The sequence below is a fragment of the Triplophysa rosa genome, linkage group LG9 (assembly GCF_024868665.1).
Source record: "Triplophysa rosa linkage group LG9, Trosa_1v2, whole genome shotgun sequence".
Lineage (NCBI taxonomy): Eukaryota > Metazoa > Chordata > Actinopteri > Cypriniformes > Nemacheilidae > Triplophysa > Triplophysa rosa.
Window position 1 is genome coordinate 15114077 of NC_079898.1, and position 14018 is coordinate 15128094.

The 14018-nt window shown below is 38.4% G+C and overlaps 1 protein-coding gene across 2 annotated transcripts in view; it reads right to left on the reverse strand.

The window, feature by feature from the left end:
• galnt2 (UDP-N-acetyl-alpha-D-galactosamine:polypeptide N-acetylgalactosaminyltransferase 2) overlaps positions 1-14018 on the reverse strand; it is a 62829-nt gene that overhangs the window by 22880 nt on the left and 25931 nt on the right. For both annotated transcript variants that reach the window (XM_057341429.1, XM_057341430.1), the window contains exons 2-3: positions 9104-9191; positions 5358-5511 (exon numbers count right to left, since the gene is read on the reverse strand). In XM_057341429.1, coding sequence (XP_057197412.1) covers positions 5358-5511; positions 9104-9191 — 242 coding nt within the window. The remainder of the gene's footprint in view (positions 1-5357; positions 5512-9103; positions 9192-14018) is intronic.

A 14018-nucleotide genomic window follows, 5' to 3' on the forward strand; every position in this document is an offset into this window, starting at 1 on the left:
CGTAATGAATTACAAACTAAATCCATTAAATTCTTCTTGAAGCATGTACATACATGTCCAAAAGAAAGAGAGCAACCATGGTATCGTCTCTCAGACCCTTTGCCTGCCGGAGCTGTCTCCATCGTGTAAAAGCTGAACTGATGTTAATTCGACTTTTTCCTCTTTCATGATCCAGACGTTTTTTCGTCACTGCTTTTTCAAAAGCTGACTTTTGTTTTGTAGATTTACTTGCTGTCGGTTCCGCAGGAAAGTTTGATTGTTGCTGATTGTCCGCCATTCTCCCTACATTGACACAGCGGAAGTGATCGTGCTGCGGCGCAGATGACGTATGATGTCTGCTTGAACAGGGTGCGCAGTGGTATGCAAAATACGTTGGCTGAAAATGTACACATGACCAGTCACAGCATTCGGCCAGAACGTTTTGATTGGGCGAACGTTTTTGGTCCTACGCCTTTCACAGACAATATACAATTATAAAAATATTATTTGACCACTATACTTCTTGATTGCTGTCAGGATGTAAAGAGATTTCCAACCAACATGATCACCCACCCTGCCTTTAAATGCAGGGTATTTTTCCATCCTAGAACTTTAGTGAATTCCTTTTGGTGGTCTATTTAGTCATACAATGAGCCTTTTCCATCTGCTCTCCTCTATACTGGCTGGCTTAGGCTTTCTGCAGCATTATCTATAGTATGTCGTTTCAGTGTCTATATGTGCGTATACACTGTCAAAGAACATTCTGACAAGGGGAAAACAAAGTTCTGCAAAAGCTTTTGCTTCGCCAGACGGCATGTGTGCTGTTGCAAGCTCCATTCTCTCCACCTCACAGTCACAAAAAATGAAAAAGCTGAGAATGTTATGAGAACTTATAAAGCATACTCTGGAAGGGTTCAGGTTTGCCTTTGGAAATGCAATTTGCTGCATTCTTCTAAGCCTGCACCACAACCCCAAGATGGACCTGAGAGATTCCTTGGACACTAAGGAAACTCAGACTCGTGGAGTGTATAAAGTGCCTTCAATAACAGTCAGACATTATTTGTTAACAACTGATTCTGTTAGTAATGAAAACATGAAATGGCTGTTTAGACCATACCCCACCTCAGGCAAGAGATGAGAAGAAAACTTTGTGATATGATCTGAACATCTTGTTCTTGTTTTTGTTCACTCACATGCTACGATGCCAAACACGTATCCATTTATAGTCTGAATTTTGTCCGAACAAATCACACAAACCACCCTATAGTGGACGTCAACAACATTTAAGATCCATGCCAGAAACACTCCGTGCCAAATGACTAAAACAGATATCCAGCTAACGTGATATTACGACATCAAGCCAACATGTCAAATAAATGTAGCAATTACAGAGTAAAACCTCTGCACTTGTGATGTTTACAAAGGATTTGATGACTGACTATTAATATCTCATACTGGACTATTTACAAAAGTTGGACAACGGTAAGTAGTAACAAGTGACCCAAACATGCTTTACACTGTGATTCTGATGCTATTCTTCATAAAGCAAGGTGTTAAAACATAAAAAGTTTATTATTATATAAATATTTTGAAAAATATATATATAGGTGTATATAAAAATATAGTAGTATTAGTTGCTTGATGAATATAATAAAAAACTTTTTTATTTTAATATAAATTTTAACATTTTAATCACAAATTTCTTTTTTTTTATTTCAAAGTCAATATACATACCAACATCAATATTCACACTCATTTTGCACAATCCTATTTTTACTCATCATGCACTATTATAATGGACATTTCAATACCTGCACTTTGCACATCTGCCCTGGTAACGTTCTCCGCTTCATGTAATTTATTTGTATATATACACACATCTGTCTGTGTGGTAGTAGTCATACAAGAGTAGGTAAATGTTTGCTTATGAGTGGATGACTTCATGATCACTCTGGCAGTTGCAGTGCTTGGCAGAACTGTGTGATATTCCCAAAGGCCAAGCAGACACAGGCCAATGCACACAGTGGTCCTCCTGTGAGAAAAGGACTGCGCGCAGACGCTTTAGAGCAATTTTGAAAATGCCAGGCTTAAAAGGTCATGCTCAAGAGGACGAAGAAAGAAAAGATGAACAGAAGTAAAAAAAAAGACTTGTTACAGGCTTACTATTACTACTAATGGCCTTAAATTAAAGCTTGAAAATAAAAAAAAATTAATAAACAAAAAATTAATATAACAAATCAAATAGAATAAAATATTAATGTCAACATTTTTGGTCAGTTGCGTGAGTTGTTTACATCACAAACCAGTTTAAGACATAATGTTCAGGTCAGAGATCACACAGTATGTGAATTCCTGGAATTATAGGCTGGCTTTTTTAAACCGAAACAAACATCTGAATCACAAATTGTACTTTCAAGGGATGCCTTAAGGTCAGGAACTCTGACAACTGTGAAAGTCAGTGCACACGCATGTAAACAACAGTCACGCCAACAATGAACATTCCAACAGTTCAAAAGTTGCAGAAGACTATTTTTACATGTTCTCTCAACAGGGGTCAAGCTCATCCCTCTGCAATGGGAGGGCAATTTCCTAAGAGGAGAGCATCTCCCAAGCAGCCTGTTTATGTTGGACAGAGAAGCGACAACAGGACTGTCCCGCTCCTTGACAAGTCTTCCGCAATGTCAACAGTAAATCAGTTGTGGGAGCCCAACCCTGCCATTGCACACTAGCAATGGTGAAGACATTTGCATGTCTACAATGCCTCTTTAAACCATAGATACGTATACATATTGTAGATGCCAAATTGATTGTTCCAAAAATAGGATTATCTTTCACAAGGGGAGAATGTGTTGATTTGTGTCTATTACCTTAATATTACAGTGTTTTTAACAGATTCTAAAACATAAATCACTGCTGTTTTACCATTAACCTTTTATTAGACTAATGAATGCCACAAGTGTTATATAAGCTGCTCCTGAAACATATAATTAAAACTAAAAATGACAATCTGACAAAAAAGAAAAAAAAACATTTCAAAACTAAAGCTTTTTTTTACATCCATCAGCCTTAAACTAATGTGAGCAATTACCCGCATTCTGCCTAACATCACACTCCCAAAAAAGAAAGCTAATTCATCATAGCCCACAGCTAAGTCTCAGACAACCGCAGGCTGTGGGACCAATTTCTGTTTGTTTAAGCACTACCAAACCCCCACAGCATTTACATCAGCCTTGCGAGACGAGTAAAATTGATGAAATGTGTTTCTTGTGCAGTTCCAAGTGCTTGTGTGAGATATCATGTCTCTCTGAATCATGACAATGGCAGTGATGATCTCAGGACATAATAACATGTCAGCATGAGTGTTTGATGGAAACCGTGTTTTCTCGAGCAATCAATATGATATGGTGTCAGCTAAGTGCAGCTCTAATAATGTTACGTCCAGGGTCCAGATAACATTTCTCATGGGTTCTAAAGCATTTTGGAATTCAAGGATTAAGCCAGGTTCAAGCTGCACCAGAGAGATAGATTTGTGTAAATAAATGTCTGGTGACTACATGTTGGCTTAAAATATTTTTTACATTTGCTTTAGTCAATAAATTTGTTTTAGATTACTATTTTCCACCCTTCAGAGTTCATATGATTCCAACTCATGATTCAGTTTCTAATACTCAAATGATTACCCAGATAGCAAAGATAATTGATTTAATGTTGAATCAATGTTATGTTGGTTATTCTCAACATTGATTCATCAATAGTTTTGTTTAACATCTGATGCAATACACTACTAGATTCATCGTATCAGCAAGTGATGAGTGGCCACCTGTCAAGGGACAGAATCCTATTAGTGTCACCAGCAAATATGATGTTCCATCAAATGTCCACTCTGGACTAAATGATCTTACCTTTGACTTCAACACACGGTAAATGGATACAGCACATGATAATAACAGGACCACTTACTGCACCTATGAGGCCATCTCATTCTAATTTATTGTACACATTAAGCTCCATGCTCAAATACATCACTGTGCATCTGATGATTCTTGTGAATTCAAACGTGGCATCTCTGACAACCATTTAAGCCCTGAATACAAATGTTACTGTGCCAACCTGAGAAAACAATAACAAGAAAAATGAACAATGCTGGGGTTTTGCTGGAGGATTTTGGAGGGAGTTTGCACATTTCTTTGTCGTTGTGCAGAGTAAGCATTTCCCATTCAATGACAGGCCTCGCTTTGTGATAAAAACATCCAATATTAATCTACATAAGTACATGAATTTCTGTTTCCTATAAAAGCAGTAATAGCTGTGAAACTCTTGTTTCTAACATTCATCAGATTATATTAGGTAATGGAGAAAACTTTGTAATAGAGGACGAACATTATGTAACATGGATAAAACTTTTTAAAGCTGAAATGCTTGTTTACACTTCTCTTGGGAATCAATCTACGAAAGGCTAACTTGGTTTTCTCTGCATATTAAGCGGAGGAAGGAAAAAGTATTTTAACATCCTAATATTACAGACTTCATATTTAAAGATAAGCTGTTACTACACTGGCACAGAAATCCACATAACAAAACATAAACAGCACCGGTCCAGAAGCACTATTTTTTTTTTTATTTCCAATACATAATTAAGTCTTGGATTGTTTAACATTTCGATTCCGTTGTAAATGTTTAGTGTCACGTATTTTTCTCCAACATTTGTGAACGTAGTGTTAAAAAACTGAAACAGGAAGTGCTTCTGGACCAACGTTGTTTATATCTTGCAAAATGCTCTATAGAACCAACTGATTAATCAAATATTCGAATAACCGATCAATTGAATACTCTGTTAACCGATCAAGCGAATACTCTGTTAACCGAACAATCGTTTACTCCGTTAACCGAGCAATCGAATACTCTGTTAGCTGATCAATCGATCAAGCCGATCAATCGAATACTCTGTTAGCCGATTAATTAACCGAACAATCGAATACTCCGTTAACCGAACAACCGAATACTCTGTTAGCCGAACAATCGAATACTCTGTTAGCTGATTAATTAACCGAACAATCGAATACTCCGTTAACCGAACAACCGAATACTCTGTTAGCCGAACAATCGAATACTCTGTTAGCTGATCTATCGATCAAGCCGATCAATCAAATACTCTGTTAACCGATCAATTAACCGAACAATCGAATACTCTGTTAACCAATCAATCGAATACTCTAAAAACCAATCAATGGAATACTCAAATAACAGATTAATCGAATGCCTGCTCTAATTTGGGTTTTGTGTTGCGCACGTCTGCACACACACTCAGATACGAGAGTAACTTAAATAGATTAAGTTTAAGGAACAAGCACTGAAGGCAAAGAAAAACAGGGTCTTACTGGTCATGTCTTGTGTCAGGGATACTGCGGTCCATTCGGAGTTTGTCACTCTCAACCTGGTTAAACTTGTTGCGGGCGTAGGGATCCTGCCCTGGCCTCACCGCAGTCGCTCCCACGTACAGATCCTGATCAAAGTCTTGCCACCTAACCTTCCCTGTAAAACATCACAAACAGACCATTAGACACATGGAGCATATCCAAATCTCTCCAATAGAATAAACTGTTTGTGTTTTCAATAGGATTTTTCTTTACAAATTAAATACAGAATTGATTTCTGTACAAAGCACTTCGTCTATTTTTTGTCTCAACAGTATATTCTAGTACTCATATTTGCAAAAAACATGTTTAATATTAAAGGCCTAATGTGTTCTTGAAATGACTAATGTTTCTGAGAACTCTCACTGAGTCAAGCTATAAAAAAACCTCAGATGCATCACTGTCCATCATTATATTACAAAATCACGGCTGCCAAAAAAATACCAAAGTAGCTGGATGTAGATCTTCTGTTCATAACAACCCAGGTGAATCTGCCACGGTGGACCTTTGCCAAATAATAATATGAGGATATATGCCAAATGGAGTCATTGCATCAAGCACTGCTTTAGACTTCCGAACCACAAGCTCAGCTCTTCTCAGTAAGATAATGATTATTTTTCATTTAGATGTTGCTCACGCTTCACAATGACACGGCGGCAGTCGCCACTAACAGACGCTTGTCATTGAGTTAAACAGCAGAGATGGTTGGGATGATACTTAGACCTCAGAAACATGTGGCAGAATTCGATTATGTTATCTATCATTACAAAAGACTATAAGCAATTAATCTAGTTGGGCTCTGGCAGACGTCTTCTGCATTGTAATTAGGACAACTTGCCTGACAGTTATAGATCTCTGATGTCAAACATCCAACAGAGCGTTAACACGGATTCAAAGGCCAAAATTACAGCCACGAGAACTGTTAATGAACATAGGACAACGTTTCAAATATAACACAGAACGGCTAGTTACAAACAATACATTTATTTATTTACTAACTGCTAGATTACATTGCATATATTACATAATTATGTATATACAGCAGTTTCTGTGACGTTAAAATATGTGTTCAGAGTTTGTCAGACAACAGAAAAGTGTGTTATTAACCGCCCAGCCAAATTTGAATGGAGAAAAAACATCCAAGTAAATTAAAATAAGTTATACAATATAAGCAGGGGGCATGTCCGCTGTTGGCGCTGAAGCCACGCCCACTCACGTCTCTCAACCTGAGCCCCAGCCCAGTGGGCTATATGTGAATTATGTGAATACGTTTTATGGGAGGATTTGAATTAAAACACACGCGAGTCAATGCGCCATATTCATCAATAGATAATTCACGAGTTCGTCTACGCAGATAATAATGCAGGGTAAAAGGTATGCGACATCGGCGTGCTGTCCGGGGAGAGGGCTCCGGGCCCGGTATTAGCCCGAACTCAGAGTGCTCCCCCGTTGTCCTGCGGGAGAAAACGGGCTCGTGGTGAGGAGCCGGGGTGGTGGAGGGATGCCTGAAGACTTGTAGAGAGAATGCAGGTAAAACAGCTTTGTCTATTTGTAGTGGTTCTCTCTTGAGCTGATAAGGTTGATGCGGCGATTGCTGATAGCGAACCAGCCGGGTGGATTATCTGCTCGTCCCGCAATTTGTTAATTAAACGTCGCAATCACGCGAAGTGATCCTCCTTCCGATCGCGTTATTCTCCTCCGTCCATTCGCGTCTGCGTTACCATTTGGTTGTTATTTGGCGTGAGATTTGTTTAGTTGTGCAGAGTGAGAGCGTGAGGGCTTACAACCCTGAGGTCGTGATTGATCAGACACCTGATGCTAGGCACTCTAGTGATAGGGGAGGGGCCATGCGTGCTCGGACGCTCCGTTTCGTCATTGATCCCTGTTTTAGCCCCGCCCCAAAAAATTCAATTCAGGACTACATACTTAGTCTTTGTAATGCGTTTCAGCAATACATTTCTAACATCTATAATGTATTTAGAAACAATTCTCAGAATTCTCTTTACCCGGACTTTAAGCTAGGCAAAGTAATGTTTTTCATAAATATGTTTGTAACACTGATTGAAAGTCTTTTCAAGTACTACACTCTGAAACCGAGAAACTACATGTTATACAGCAGAGGTTAATTACGCCACTGAGCTGCAATGCACCAACCCACCAAAAAGTGTCAGTCACATTGATTACAGCCCTGTCACACAATACAAATAAAGTTCCCCGTCTGCAATGGCTGTGAAAGGAGGATTAGAAAAAGGTCATCTCGCTCCTACATGCTTATTTTAAAGTTATGGTGCTTCAGGTCAAACAGAAACTTAGAGTATCAAAGTCTGCCATTTCCATTACAACGGCCAACATTGCTGAAAGCTCATGAGCACCCCACGAAAACACATCTCTCCTTGCGAGGTCGATAGCTCGTCCCGTGGCAGAGGATTGCAGGGGGCTGTCATCAGACTAATTAGCTGCTCACAGGAGAACAGAGAGTCTCGGCGGTGACCTCCACACTTCACTTGACACTGCAAGATTTTACACCAAGTGTTCTCCATACACACACGCACGAGGGAAAAATATGAACTTCGTAGCTTCCAGGCCAAAGCACCACACACTGACATGATCTATATCTTAATTTTGTCCAGAATGGGCGCATGCTGTAATTTAAGCGATATTAATGTATGCAATTTCGGCAATAAAAATGTAAATTTTTCTAAAAAGGAAACAAATTAGTTGTGCATTTTAAGAGACATGTCTTATTTTCTCTTGTATATTTAGTATTGCTCTTTAATAAAGACAGAGAAAAAACATGAACAACTGGACATGAAATTTTTTTTCTGTAATTTATTCTGCAGCATCTTCTGTGCTTACATAACATGACCATAGTTTAGCAGGTAGCTCCGTGTGTACTGTAGTTAAATGGATTAAACAAAGCTTGAGGATTCAAGATTTTTTGTTTTCGAATTACTTTAGTAACTCGAGGAATCGTTCCAGCCCTAAACCTCATCGAAACTAACTAGCTTAATAAATAATACACTCTTCTCTACAACAATACTGCTTTAAAATGCTGGACGTGTATAAAAACTCTGCATACGTTGATATTTAAGCAGCCCAGTTAAACTGGATCACTGTACAGCTTTGCACGTTATATTTAGGTTACATTAGAAGTAAATGAGGTCTCCACTTTTTAACTGTATTAGGTGTACAAGTGTTATATACAAGCTACCTCCATATGAGGGCTTTCTGGGCCACTTTCCTGATTTTCTACTTGCTATTACTTAAAATGTTTAAAAAAAATTATTGTGAAAATGATTTATTATTATATTATTATTATTATATGTTTAATTAGAATTGCATATTAAGTGCAAATGTATTGTGGAAACATGATTTCAGTTTGAAAGTTTTTACCCTGTGTAGACATAAATAACGAATACTCTGTTGACTTAAAGACAAAAATCCCTCTCAAATCACTAGTGCATCTTTAGATGCTTGAGGGATGATTTCTACACCTACTTTCCCTGTAAATATAGAATATAACCAGACACTACATTCAAAAGAAAATCCAAGGCCCTGTTTTGTGCACATTGTTCATTGAAATTTCTCTTTGGGGGTTTGCATAAGAAACGCTTCATTATTCATCTGGGATAGAAAAACGTGAATTATTAGAGCAGGTTAATCCTGATCTGAGCTGATTATGCACAGGGGTGTGTGAGGCTGGCACTTACCTGGAGGAAGGGTCTCTAGGCTGTGGGCTTTGTCATCTGCATTGCTGTGTGATTGTATTCTGTTTGAATTAATACCACTCCAGTCATCCTGCCAAGAAAAGGAAATAAAGATTGTGAATGTACAGGCATATTGTGTGCTTAAAAGCAGCAGCATCAGGGGAGAATGAACAAATCGGGCAATTTGCTGTAGTAAGAAAGCAGTTAGAGCAGATGTAGTTAGTCAGTGTTGCTCATATTATACTGCGTCTGGTACTACAGTACAATTTATAATATGTTATCTTTTTTACTATATGTAAAAACTAAAATGACAGAGGACATTTTAGGAGCAAGTACAACCATACCTAAAAAAAATCTAATTTAGTCTATTGAAATAATTAATATAATTCAATATAAAAAGCTCATCATTTAGGGTCTTGTTGCTATAGTAACCACAGACCTCACGACCACGAGCTAATGTTTTGTTGGATCTCTTTCTGTCTTGCGAGTTTGATCAAAACCATTCATTTGCTTTCAGAGCAAATCCAGCAGAAGATATCAGGGAACCTTAAATCAAGCGAGGTGATACAAAGAAATCTTTCTCCACGGAAATCATTATAAAAACAAATGACAGCAATAAACTGCTTTCAAAGAATGGACTGAGGCTAGATAACTGAACACGGCTGACAATGATGGATAAAATGCATGACTTATTAATGAAACAATGACAACAATTGTTTTGTCTTATGACCACATTCATCAAGTACTCATTATTAAGATTAGTCTGCTAAAGTGTACTTAGCAACCAAAGATAAAATAAAACATTTTTATTCTTATTTTTTATTTATTATTTCTGTTGCTTTAAACGACACAATTTTGTTAAAAACTTTATTTTTTATTGATATTTTAATCTGCATTACTAGTTTTGTTATATACATTTTTAACAAAACAAGATTGCTAAAACTTTCTTTAATTTCTTTAATTGAGAATTGATACATTTTTTTTATCTGTGGCATCTTTATTTTTAAGACTATACAGTACTTGGATATAATTTAGTATTAAAGGTGCTTAGAATGTTCTTCACAGCGTGCCATAGAAGAACCATATTGGTTCCGCAAACAACCATTCAGTCAAAGGTTCTTTAAAGAACCATCTCTTTCTTACTTTTTATAATCTGCGGAACCTTTTTACACAACAAAGGTTCTTCAGCTGTTAAAGGTTCTTTGTGAAACCAAAATGTTCTTTTAAGGCTTTGAAGAACCTTTTGAAACACCTTTTTTCTTAAGAGTGTACAAAATGTTAAACAGCAGAGTCTGTACAGTAAAATAACTGGGAATTTGTTGGTATGGACAACTAAAATAAAATGTTGGCACTTTCATAGTCCTAAAGATTATATACACAAGAATAAAGCCTGAGCAAACAGTATTCCAACACAAAACAAGGGCATACCACGGCCCTGAGCCAACAAAAAGCTGGTGAAGATTAGCCAATCTACAGGAGGCCCTGGCATCTCCCTTGACAACAAGTGTTGGAAAATATGAGTATTCTGACAATCACGTCAAGGCCAGGAGCAAGAGTAAGAAACCTCCACTGACTAAAGCACGAACAACATATAAGGCTAGTAATAATTCAAAGCTGACCCTCTGCCAAGGTCAGCAGTAAATAAATGTGAAGGCTCGACAAGAGGAATCAGCTAGCAGAGCCATTTCCAAAGTGAGCAAGCCTAGGACAACACGACTGAGGATTACAACCACAATGGTGCCGCAAAGTATTCATTAAGAATAGTGAATGTATGTAAGCTGATAAAAATCAGAAGCAACGTTTAACAAATGCTAGCATTTTTAGACGTTATGGAATTCGGCATCTGTGGCCAGTGGAGAGAACGTTGAGCACAGAAGAACGTCCAAGCCAAGCTTTTCTGTCCGTTCAGCAGCTGGTCTTCTACAGCCCATGTCCTATTATGAGCTACTGGTATTGACATACTGAGAAAATAAAGCTTAGTTTACAGAACATGGAATTTACAATCTACATCAACTGCAGAGATGACATATTTTTGTATGCAAACACCAGAAGCGAGTTAGCATTTTAGCACTTCCGGTTCTATCGCCCCAGTCAATAGGTTTGAATGGGATTTTGGTAAATTGCCTGAAATAAGATCAGTGGTTAACAAAACCTCTCAATATTTTCCTGTTTTAATCTATGACATAAAACACACCAGTTATAAGCCGCTTGTGATTTTTTTAAAAGCTTTGGGTCTTAAAAACAGTGGTTGCTAACAAGTTTCTAAAAGTGACTACATCCTTTGGTTAGGCGTCATCACACATATAAATCTCACAAATAATGGGCACAAATCTAAAAAAAAAAAACAAGGAAAATGGAGATTCATTCACGGAGTAATTACTTACCAGGAAACACGTTTTAAAGTTTGAAAAAGTTGTCCAAGGCTTGGTGGTGGTGACATTGATATCGAGCGACCGTAGCATAGTCTGTTTGTAGCCTCATGTTAGCCTTTTACTTCTGGCGATTGTATTAAGAATACAAAAGTAACAAATGTTCTGGTAATTTCTAAACATTATCTTGATAGACAAAACAGCATAAACCTTTGTTCTCTTGTCTATTGGAAAAATGCATAGGCTTTCAGTAGAGGGAACAAGTGTGGCGCTAACTTCCGAGTTGGCCTACAAAAATACATCATCTCTGCGGCACTCTAGGTACACATATTGTTGACCACTTCATTTTCATATATTTTTTAGACACGTCTCTTGTTTGTCACCCTGTGCACACTACGCAACCGATTGCAGATCAAGGCCACCTCAACTTTAGCTATGATAGCCAAACCGGTTCTCACAACCATAGCAACGAGAATGTTTATTTGTATCAAAACAGCTCCAAGGAAGAGCCTGCGTTCATTTCTGCACTGATTTGCATAGAACAGGAGAAAAAGAGCAGGAAATGTGGATTCTGCCATGTTTGAGGAGACATGGTGAGCAGTTTGATGTTTATTTATTTATTTTACTCATGCCTCCCAATGCATCACATTTGTTTGAGCTTAGAGAATAGACTAGTCGCCAACTCAAAACATAAAAACGTTAAAGACGTTTTATGTTGTGTAGTGTGCTATACATTAACTGCTCAAATGTCATTTTGCTAATATCAAACACTTTAGATTGAGTCTACAAGATTTTCTGGCCCGGTTTTTGGCAAATGGCAATTATTGCTTTGGAGTTTGTCCTAAAGCAACATGTAACCTCTTGAAACTTAAGTTTAAATAATCTAAAGAGCAGCAAAGACAAGGTCACTTTTAAAGTACTTTCAATTCTACAAATCAAGGAAAGGGACACAACACCATAAACATTTATAAGAGCGTTCTAATCTGGGGGCACAAATGATTGAGAGGGTGGCTACTCTGTAATAACATTTCTCGCAACCGCTGTCATCATCAGCTGCCATGAAAGTGTACAAGATTCAATTCACCTCAGCACAAAATAAAAGCACTATTTAATCCCTTCATTACCGTGTGCTACAGGGTGGAACAAATGAGTTTCCACAGAGGCGACACTAGCAATCTACTGTCGGGTGTCAAAACAAACCAAATACATTTTTCATCACAGCTCAATGCACGACATCACTTTTTGACAGACCCATATGCGAGGGCTAACCATTCGATGTGGTAAAAGCGCTTTGACCATGACCGCAGCCTGACACCTCTTGAAATAATCTCATTAAAGCTACACTGTGCTGGCAAGTAGAGAACACAGTGAAACAATTTGCAGCCATCTTTCATTTACATCACAATGTAATAGATTTAACAAGGGAGTCCAATCGGTGCGTTACTTCAGTGGCTGAATACCAGGTGGGGAAACTTACATTTACATTTAGTCATTTAGCAGACGCTTTTATACAAAGCGACTTACAAGTTGGGTAAACAATGGAAGCAATTGGGTCAACATTAGGAAAACAAAAAGCATAAGTGTAATAAAACATGTCTCGCAAAGCCTACTACAGTGTACAGAGCGAAGCTTTTTTATATATATATATATATATAGAGTAGAAAAGATATAGAAGTCAGAAATGATCGGTCAGGTGCTGACGGAAGAGATGTGTTTTCAGCCGATTCTTAAAGATGGCCACAGAATCTGCTGATCTTGTAGCAGCAGGCAGATCATTCCACGAATGTGGAACCGATCCAGAGAAGGTTCGTGAGAGTGATTTTTTACCTTTTTGGGATGGCACCACAAGACGTCGTTCGTTTGCAGAGTGTAAGGATCTGGCGGGTACATAAGTCTGCATTAGTGAGTGAAGATATGGGGATGCCAAACCAGTGGTGGTCTTGTAGGCCAGGAGCAGAGTCTTGAATTTGATGCGAGCGACTATAGGGAGCCAATGTAACTTAATGAAGAGAGGGGTGACGTGTGCTCTCTTCGGTTCATTGAAGACCACTCTTGCCATTGCATTCTGGATCATCTGTAGAGGTTTGGTTGTGCAAGCAGGAAGTCCAGCTAGTAGCGCATTGCAATAGTCCAGTCTGGACAGAACAAAAGCCTGGACTAGGACCTGCGTAGCATGCTCGGATAGGAAAGGTCTAATTTTCCTGATATTGTAGAGGATGAATCTACAGGACCGAGTGGTGCTGGCAACCTGATCTGTGAAGTTTAGCTGATCATCGCTCACCACTCCCAGGTTTCTGGCCGTTCTGGAAGATGTGATGGTTGATGAGCCCAGTTGAATGGAGAAGTTGTGATGGATCTTAGGGTCGGACGGGATTACAAGCAGTTCTGTTTTAGCAAGGTTCAGCTGCAGGTGATGGTCCTTCATCCAGAGCGAAATGTCGCTCGGGCATGTTGAAATGCGTGCAGAAACAGTCGGATCATCAGGCTGAAATGACAAGTGGAGTTGTGTATCATCCGCATAGCAATGATAGGAAAAGCCATGTTTCCAA